Source organism: Nicotiana attenuata, chromosome 10 (assembly GCF_001879085.1).
Source record: "Nicotiana attenuata strain UT chromosome 10, NIATTr2, whole genome shotgun sequence".
Classification (NCBI taxonomy): domain Eukaryota; kingdom Viridiplantae; phylum Streptophyta; class Magnoliopsida; order Solanales; family Solanaceae; genus Nicotiana; species Nicotiana attenuata.
Window position 1 is genome coordinate 48,922,694 of NC_031998.1, and position 10,009 is coordinate 48,932,702.

The 10,009-nt window shown below is 35.3% G+C and overlaps 1 protein-coding gene and 1 non-coding gene across 4 annotated transcripts; one reads left to right on the forward strand and one right to left on the reverse strand.

The window, feature by feature from the left end:
* Positions 1,395–1,467, forward strand: TRNAR-UCU. The gene has a single exon. It is a non-coding gene; the product is annotated as a tRNA-Arg (tRNA).
* Positions 2,688–7,838, reverse strand: LOC109233489 (E3 ubiquitin-protein ligase MBR2-like). Of its 3 annotated transcripts, none has more exons than XM_019399376.1 (6): positions 7,573–7,838; positions 4,938–6,716; positions 4,201–4,251; positions 3,411–3,506; positions 3,196–3,339; positions 2,688–3,100 (listed from the first exon to the last, which is right to left on the reverse strand). In XM_019399376.1, exons 2-6 carry the CDS (start codon positions 6,660–6,662, stop codon positions 2,969–2,971), a joined length of 2,148 nt encoding a protein of 715 aa, XP_019254921.1. In that variant the 5' UTR covers positions 6,663–6,716; positions 7,573–7,838; the 3' UTR covers positions 2,688–2,968. The 3 variants fall into 3 exon arrangements, with proteins under 3 accessions (XP_019254921.1, XP_019254920.1, XP_019254922.1); XM_019399375.1 differs by having other exon boundaries at positions 4,938–6,725; XM_019399377.1 differs by lacking the exons at positions 2,688–3,100; positions 3,196–3,339; positions 3,411–3,506 and having other exon boundaries at positions 4,251–4,709; positions 4,938–6,725.

Genomic DNA, 10,009 nt, shown 5'->3' on the forward strand with positions numbered 1-10,009 from the left:
TTGTAGCAAGAAGGGATACCCAATACCTCTTCTTCTAGAAGGAAAAACCACAAAGAGAAGACTAATCACAAATCCAATCACTAATGGAACAGTATTGATGACTTTTCTTGGAACAACAAAATGATAACAGTGAAGCACATCATTGTGTGATGCTGCAAAGGTAAGAAAAGCAATCAAAGAAAGTGATGCATGAAAAATATCAGACCATCTAAGTCTATAATCTCTTGGCACACAAGGCTTTATTCTTCTTCCATTGAAAGTCCAAATGCCACTGAATGTTGCCACCCCATAATGTAGTCTCCCTCTAGCTGATTTAAAGCTGTCAGTGAAAGAGAAAAACACGCAAGAAATAGCCGATAGGACCAAGAAAATCGCAGTCATATATTGCTCAAACTTGTTGCATTGGCCATCATTGGTTAGTATGGGTGCAAAAATGGTGAATGCTAGGATTGTGGCAGTTGGTAAGAGGACGTTGAGGCGAGCCGTGCCACTTAGGATTGTGTTGATGATGAAAATGAAGTTGGAATCCTTTTCTTCTTCATCATATTCTGGGAGGTAGAAGTCATTCTCAGGTTCATCAATTTCAACCAAATGTTGGTACATATTGTTGTTGTTCTCCATCTTGAATTGGTGGGGTTGCTGAAATACGAAGGTGCTCTCACCTTTATTTCAAAAGCTTAATTATACTAAGATAATGGTCTTCAATGACTTGTGAAAAAGGAAAAGGAAAAGGAAAAGGAAAAAGCTTAATTATACTAAGATAATGACTTGTTGAAAGAGGTTCTTGCTGAGATTTAAGGAAAAAGCTATTCCATTTCTTCTAATTGTTTACTTCCTTTAGATCAAACTCTAGGAAAGGTATCATTAAGGGGTGAAGCTTCTTTTTGTTGTAGGATGGACGGTCAGGGGCAGAGCTAGAGTACCGGGAGCGAGTTCGGCCGTACCCGATAGTTTTGGTTCGAACCATGTACTTGTTTTAAAAAGTTATATTGAATATGTATAAATCAATAAATTTAGAACCTAATAACTTCAAACGATCAGAATCCCGAACCCATAAGCTTGAAATCTTGGCTCCGCCACTGTGGACGGTAGCGTAGGGGAGAACAAGAACCAACGTGGTTTTTCTTCTTTTGGGTTTATGGTTCTTATTCTATACTCTATCGGTCCCATTTTAACTGTCATTTTAGCTTTTTTCACCCCTTAAGAAAAAAATAAATACGACATATAATTTACTAAGTTATCCTTATCAAATGCTTTTGAGAACTGAACAATATTAATAAGAAAAAAAAATATTAAATAGTCTAGACGTATCCGTGTCGAAAGTGTGTGACATAAACTAGTTGGGACGAGTTTTCGATTCTATAGAGGTACAACTGAAAAATACGAAACAAAAAGCGCCCGTGGCCTAATGGATAAGGCGTCTGACTTCTAATCAGGCGATTGTGGGTTCGAGTCCCACCGGGCGTGTCGAATTTTGTTTTTTCATCCTAGTTATTTTTTGGTTTAATGTTGCCAAGCAAATCCTTGTCTTAATTTTGTTAACAATTGTTATTTGAGACTTAACTTGGAAACTGAATTACAGCTGACTGAGACATTCTCAATTTAAGATGTTGGATTCACTATTAAAGCTGATTGAGTTGGTTTTTATGCTAATATAATTTATCATACATCGGTTTATTTACGAATGCGTGATCTATGTTAGGTTGTTTTTTAGGAAACTACCAGTTATATCCATTCATAAGTAGTTTATTACAAAAATTGATCAATTCAGAAAATATTACTAATATTAGCAAATTAGCTATTTGTAGCCAAAAAGGTCAAATTTTTGTTTTCTTTTGAGTGTTATTGGAATAGATTGTGTACATCTTAAGGAGCTTGAATCTTAGCTTTGGGATGATTTGGTGGAGTTTTGAGGTGGTTTGAATTGAAAATTCGAAATAGAAGATGAACATGAAAAAGTGATGTGTATCAATCACACCGTGTACCATTTGTGTATCATATTTGTATCAATTATGTATGTATACATGTGTAAGATACATGCGTGATACGTGTTGATATATGTGCCGTAAAAGAATTGTTTGAACTCGATTTAACTATGAATTTTGATACCAAATCAGTCTAAATCACCTCCAATCATCCTCAAAATTTGTATATTGACTTTATGCTTATTTCGTGTGTTTTGCTTTTACTTTGTTGAAAAAAGTTCATAGGAAGATGTTGATATTACCATGCTTGCTTAACTTGCTTAGTAGCCTTCTTATTTAACCTTCTTACTATTATCTGTCATGTCTGAATTATATATGTTTTTAATGAATTTCAACCATATTCATTGCAAGAGGTCCTTTTTTGCTTAAATTTTTCGAATATTGTATATATATAATATAAGAAGACCAAGGACCTCAAATCCCGCTGATGTGGGACAACTCAACAATCTTTGCGTGTGATTCTTAAAGAGAAAGAACCTTATTTATTTGGGTTTTCAATTTCTATACGTGTTTGACTAATTTTTTTGGTAAGTCTATAATTAATAGCTAGAGGTTGGTAAGTTAGAACTTATTTGGAATATTTCTATAAAATTCCCTTGTTTTTTCTTGTTTTTGATTTATAAGTTTTCACCACAGTTACACGCATGATGAAATCGAGACCCCTAAATCTATCGCGTTACAATCCCACAACAAACGAAGAAGTGGGCAATGCCACCAAAGCCAATCTTTGTTCTAAGTGATGTTTTTATCCAAGAAAATTTTCGTAATACGAATAAAGGATGGTGTTCAAATAATTCCCTTAACACAGACTAGTCTTTGTACTTACAACGCCTTCAGATCCCTCATGAGCAGGGCTCCAACAAGGTGACAAAGTATAGTTGACAAGAACCTCCCTTATTTTCTTTTTTCGTATCGTCGTCTTCTTTACTTGGGCAGGAGAGGGTATAGATGAAAGATGAACAAATAGTTGTGTGAGGTTATTTTCAAGTTTTCAACGCAGTCGTCTTACATATGGGACAGATATTCTTCAGCAATAACCACTGCTTAATGCAATTAGTATGGAATTCATGCCCACAATCCAACATGCCCATGATATCTCCAGCTGTGTATTCCTCCTGATTAACAGTACAAGAAATAGAACAAACTTTAGCTAACAAATCTGCCAAAAAGTAATATCAGGTTATGTAAAAACGTCAGATAAGATTCTTACCTGACATATACAGCATGGCTCCAAGTTTGATGAGGATCGTCCATATACAGACTCGTGCTTTCGCTGTTTCATATGGACCGAAATCGTTTCTTCACTCAAACCTGTGTTTACATCTCCTATACGTTCTTCCAATGCCAATAGTTCCTAACAGAGACGAAGCAATAAGCGAGACCCGCATCTCGAAATTTAGTAACAGCAAAAATGAACTACATTACCTCATAGGACATGTTATCAACATCAAGCCTCATGTCTCTATGCCTATCATGGAACTCAGCAACTCCATTGATAAAAGGATCAACCAACATATAATCCTGAGAAACGAAAGAAATGCGAATAAAGTACATCAGAAGTGTCCACAAAAGTCACCAAAAACTACATTCACTAATAAGAAATCAACACATAAAGTGGCCAAGCAAAATTGAGTTGTTCTATTGGCACTCATTAGCATGTTCATCCGTTGGGTCCAAGTAATGAGCACATTTATGAAGAATGTAGGGTTGGAATAAGACTGTCCACTGAAAATTGTTCTTATAACGAGGGCATAAGTTAGAACCTTCACGATAAAAAATCAGATGCAATTTGATCTTGTCATGAAGACGAACAAAATAACTGGCTCCCAACACTTAAAACCTCATGGTAGGACAATCAAAAAAATAAAGTTGGAATACTACAAGATGAAAATGCCCACAATATTATCCATCCAAATTGCAATCAGATAACTAAAACTCAACCTATCAAAAATTTAAAAAGAAGAAAAATCAGGTAACTAAACCTTTTCCCTGATCCGGGCTATCATGTTCACCATGCAGGCAATATAATTTCCCTACCTTTCTTACTAAGCTAACATAGCTCAGCTTACAAGTATCAGAATAATGCAAATATTTTCAAGTTTACAGGGTTCTACATAAGGATTAAAAGTATATGTATTACAATATTCAGATAACAAGCTGCAACTCATTTCTGCTAATATACAATCATTAATTATAATAAGGATTGAAATAAAACCTCTGATCGCAAGTTTTCGACCCTCCGCATCGCATTCAGGACTTGACGAATCTGTTGGACATAAGTACGCAAGATTAATCAGCATTGACAATGTTTCCAATCTGGCGAGGAAATTATTGACAAGTGTAAAGTATCTCATAATCAAAACATGTATAAACAACAAAAAAACAGCTGCATATGTGATCAAGAAAGCAAACAGCAACATCCTTCTACGACCCCATTATAAGATCCCATGATGCAGATTGTCGAGAGTTGCAATTGTTTGTTGAATTAGTTTCACTGTTCCTTGAGCCGGGGTCTACTGGAAACAGCCTCTCTATCTTCATAAGGTAGGGGTAAGGTCTACGTACACACTGCCCTCCCCAGACCCCACTTGTGGGATTACACTGGGTTTGTTGTTGTTGTTGTTGTTGATGCTGCAGATTGTCGAGAAAACTTACTCTTTGCATGTGTTCTCTGAATTATGTACATGTACATGCATGTTGGGGCCAGCATATAATCCCCCAATCCTAAATAATATGAGTGAACCAGATCGGAGAAAAATAACCAAATATCCAACTGGAAAATAAAGCTATTAACCAAAGCAATAAAAAAGAGTTGTCTTGAGGAGGACAAAATAGCAAACGAGAGCAAATTTACATTCACCATGCCAGATGCAAGACAGCAAAGTTCAGATACCTGCACGGACAGCCAAAATACAACAGCTTTAGATATTATGTGAAAAGTAAACTCCGTACCAGTCTGTGTCGATCCTCAACATCAGCAGCTAAAGCATGCCAACCATCCACGTCATCACCTGGATCAACCATCAAACTTGATCTAAGACGTGGCTGACGGTAACCATGGCTACTTGATCGAGGAGACACCACTGCATCCTCTGAAGAAGAAGGAGCCGAAGGCAGCAGAGAAAATTGACCTCTCTGACTTCCAGACTCAGGCTCAACTGGTGGGAAGAGAATCCAAGGAGCAAATTCTGGTAATCTATGATGGCTAGTATTTGCTGAGATCTGATTAGTCCACGCAGTAGGAGAACTGCGTCCACTTGAACCAGGACCAACTGCAGAACTAAGACTGTTTCTTGAAGAGCTTGCATTTGCGGTAGCTAAGCTCCAATGTGTGGGGTCAAGTACCATATTTCTTGTCTCAGTAACAGGAACAAATGGATGCGACTCCCCGTTATTTCTGATAGTACTGAAGTTAGCTTCATCTTCCGAAGCAGCACATCTATCTCCAGATGAACTACCACCTCGTGAACTAGGAGATACATCCCAGGGAAGTGAGTGCAAGCCTCTTGAAGGTCCAGGAACATGCATCATGTGAGACTGGCTTGCAAGGTTACCTGAATTCATTGGCAGTGAAAATGGCTGTCTCAAGTCCAAGGAGCTAGTTATTGAGGCAGGTCTAGGTCGCACATGGGTGGGGCTGACACTAGAATGCCCTGCAGTAGTCCCAATTGGTGGTAAACCAAATGTAGTGAGACCCTGATTCGCAGGATTTGCTCTAACACAAAAATTTCTTTCAGAGCTTTCTGCAACTCCACGGGCACTTAAAGGAGGAAATATATCAGAAGCAGATATACTTGTACCAACCCCATTTCTTGGATTAAGATTTTCCAGATAACCAGCATTCTGCGTATTTGCAGCAGGGGATGATATGTTTAAGCTGCTAGAAGCATTATAACGACTAGGATGGAGATGGTTATCCTGCAGAATGTTCTCATGTCCTGCATTGGAGCTTGAACTTCCACCTAGAAAAGACCGTCCAGAGCTGCCTTCAAGGACCTTGTGCTTGCAGGATAAACCCCAATTATCCAGAGACGAACCTGATACATTACTGGTCCCTGACAAATAACCAGAACTACCTGAAGAAGTACCACTGTCATCAGATGCCCCAAAAGCCGGAGGACGCTCCGCTTCTGACCTGTCAGATTTGTAATCAATTGGAGGTACACTTGTTCGCATGACCAGCCGACCATCATCGTTATTGTATCTACCACTTAAATTAGCATTTACTGGACTATGATCCAAGGCAAGGCTTGATGATGTACTAGGAGGCCTGCCAATAAGACGATTGCCACCATAACCACTTGTAGGGAAGACATTAGAAGGTTCAAATTGCCATTCGGACCTTGAATTTGTCATAGCATAATCATTAGATGAGGAAGGCCAACCTTGTCCTCTTTTCAAGTCACTGCCACATATGCAGTCATGCAAATTAGCAGTGGAGCTGGACTCAACTTGATCCCAATTACTAAAACTTTGAGCATTATAGTTAACACCATTAGCATAACTAAGATTTTCTCCAGCGGAAGGAAGCATGGAATTTGACAGTCGATTCTCTACTGGATTCAGAAAGCTATCCCAAGGAGCTGTCTGATCCATGGCAGCATTATTTGAAATGGAACCCTGATTAAGATCAATTGTTTCTGGAAAGGAATCCAAGATGCTTCTGTCCCCTTGCATACGATCCAATTTTGAGAAACGCAAGATCCTTAAGAGCACCAGTGAAGGAGTTCCCTGAAATATCTACATTTACAGAAGTTTAGAGAGGAAAACGGTTACAACGGAATCTATTTTCCGACATTTAGTACAAACTAAAACGATTAACGACAAGTACTAAGCTGATTGCTCGTGCCTGAGAAAGCAAGCATCAATGGTTTTTCAGTATTCTATCAAAAAATAACAAAAAAGTAGAATGTACATGCCTTCTGTTAAGGATGGAGAAGTATATCAATATACAGTTAAAGATTAATATAAAAAAATTGTCAGACAATAAAATATGTAACAATCAACTACCTCAATCCCAAATTAGTTGGAGTCGACCATAGGTATTCTTTATATGCCTTACCACTCTATTCAAGTCCATTTTCACTCAAATACTAAGATAGGAGTACTTTTTAAGCACAAAATAAGGGTTCTATTCATTTCACACTAATAACATACAAGTCAAAAAATGTGGTGCAATAAATATATTAGCTTCGGGACTATCACCAAAATCCAACAACTCTGACCAATAAAAGTCAAATCCTTGGTATCACTGAACGGAGTTATAGAAGCAATTGAAAATTCAAAAACTCCGTCACAAAATCGTTCAATCAAAACACGAAAGAACAAAATTGATAAAAACCATTAGTAATAGAAATATTTGAACTTAGAATTACAGATCCTAATTTAAAAAGTACACGAAAAATCAAATAAATTATACTACTATTTATCTACTAGAGCAAAATACTAAGAAAAGCACCAGTACATTCAAGGGAAAAAGACGTAAAAAGAAAAAGGAACTTAGATAATGATCGGAAGCTGGAATTTAGATTACATATATATATATATATATATATGAGCAAAAAAATTAATGGACATATAAGAAAACCTGAGAATCAAATGGAGAAGATGATCGGTTAAGAGACCAAGTATTCTGGACCGAAACTCGGGTTTGCTCAGATTATTGAAGACGGTTTTGTGATGATGCAAGGAAATAGACAAGAACAGACCGCTCGAGAATATGGATAGATGAGCTGTGAGAGAGAGATAGTGTGTGTGTGTGTGTGTCTTGGTGCCTGTGCATAGGTGTGGCTTTCAGACAAAGAGGGCGTGGGGAACAGAGGGCCAAACAGAAAGATTAACAGCTTGTTTGGATGATTGTTACCTATTGTTTAGTTTCATATTGTTATTTTAAATATACTTATTATTATTACTGAAATTCTATATATTGTATTGTTAAATTTGTTATTATGTAATCATGAAAACTCTCATCTTACCCTTCTTTAATTTTTTTTTTAATCTTTTTTATATAATAATTTTATCCTATACTTTTTTTTCTTTATGATATTATAAATTTATTTTTGATATTGCTAGTGCATGACATTATGAAATAACGATAAATGATACAATCTATGTAAATGTTTTATTCAGTAAAATAATATAATATAATATAAAACAATACAATACGATAAATTATGAAACGATATGTAACAACCATCTAAACAAGCTGTAAGCAGTGATAATTGAATAGTTTTTTTAAAAAAAATATTATGAGATTAGAATTGTCATCTTTAAGTTATTTACACTAGGACGATATAATAATTCTTATTAATTTTTATGCCATTCAAGTGAACAATTTTTTAAGAAATTTATAAATTGTCAGCACAGAAAGTTGGAATTGTTTTGATATATACTTGGGATTTCCATTAGAAACAACTAACGTAATATATATATATATATACATACATATATATATATATATATATAGTGAAAGATCTAATACAATATATATTGAAAATCTATTTGGTTACACGATTAATAAGTACTATTATTTGCATGACTAACCGCTAAAAGAAAAATAAGTTATACATTTTATCTAAACCATGGAAAAATTAAAAAATAGATATATCCAACACCATTTTCATTCATAGTAAAATTGAATTGGATATCTTTTATTAGCATTAGTATTGATTCGATTTTGGTTTAGGATTTATTTGAGTTACTAACATTTATGGGGCATTTGCATCTATACCCGTTTTTTGGGTCACGTTTTAACTTGTACCCGCTTTGCAAAAAAATTGCAAGCGTACCCACTTTTTCGCGTAACTTCAACATACGGGCCTGAAGTAGCAAAGGCAATCACGCAAATTTCAGCATTCTAGTAGACGGGCCTGAAGTAGCAAAAATTGCTGAACCAAGTGTGCTGAAGTTTTTGTTTGTAATTGCTGAACTTAAGCATTCTAGTGCTGAATTTGTTCTCTATTTGCTGAAGTTTTTATTTGTAATTGCTGAAGTTTTTTTTGTCCTGGATTCATTAATTTTGTCATTAAGCTTTTTCAAAAACTTCAGCAGAAGATGCTGAAGTTATTTAGTTCATTCGTTAAAACTTCATTGTCCTGGATTCATTAGTTTTGTCATTAAGCTTTTTCAAAAACTTCAGCAGAAGATGCTGAAGTTATTTAGTTCATTTGTAAAAACTTCAGCACTAAATAAGCTGAAGTTTTTTTGTCCTGGATTCATTAGTTTTGTCATAAAGCTTTTTCAAAAAGTTCAGCAGAAGATGCTGAAGTTATTTAGTTCATTTGTAAAAATTTCAGCACTAAATAAGCTGAAGTTTTTTGTCCTGGATTGCTTTTTCAAAAACTTCAGCAGAAGATGCTGAAGTTATTTAGTTCATTTGTAAAAACTTCAGCACTATATAAGCTGAAGTTTTTGAAAAAGCTTTCTAACATACTAGATAAGTAATCACCTTATTCTTTCATAGTGTTTTACTACTATAAAATAATCAGATTGCCAACAGTATCTAAATCATAAACTTTGGAAATAATAAACGTGAAAACAACAGAATTATCATGAAAAGAATCACTAAGTGTGACCTTAAACTTCCCGTACGTGGAATATTCACAAATTATTGTCTACTAACTTACGTAATTATTTATAATTTATTTTTAAATAATATGATAAACATACTTATGGCAATCATCCCATGAACTGAAGTTTCATAGCAGCACCAACAGCAGCAGAAGAAAGAAGAAGAAGAAGAAGAAGAAAACGAAGGAGGAGAAGGAGGAGGAGAAAGAAAGCTGAAGTTGTTTAAAAAGTGGGTACAAGTTAAATTTTTTTAAAAAAATGGGTATAGGTTAAATGACGGCGACCAAATAGGGCGCCCCGTGCAATTTTTACAATATTTATGGACTATAAAACTTATTGGAGCATTCAAAAATTATAAGCTTGAAATAATACGTGAAAAGATAAAACTATGAAAAAGCTTAAGAAATATTTATAAACTACAGTACAATAAATATTTTTATTATTAAATATGTTCA

What these genes read in the sequence shown, in the direction of transcription:
- LOC109233489 (XM_019399376.1), bottom strand. Translation starts at nt 6,662, where the DNA reads ATGCAAGGGGACAGAAGCATCTTGGATTCCTTTCCAGAAACAATTGAT. An exon ending in TTGAGGATCGACACAGACTG is followed by an intron (nt 4,252 to 4,937) that starts GTACGGAGTTTA and finishes TATGTCCAACAG; the next exon opens with ATTCGTCAAGTCCTGAATGC. An exon ending in AGCCATGCTGTATATGTCAG is followed by an intron (nt 3,101 to 3,195) that starts GTAAGAATCTTA and finishes ACTGTTAATCAG; the next exon opens with GAGGAATACACAGCTGGAGA.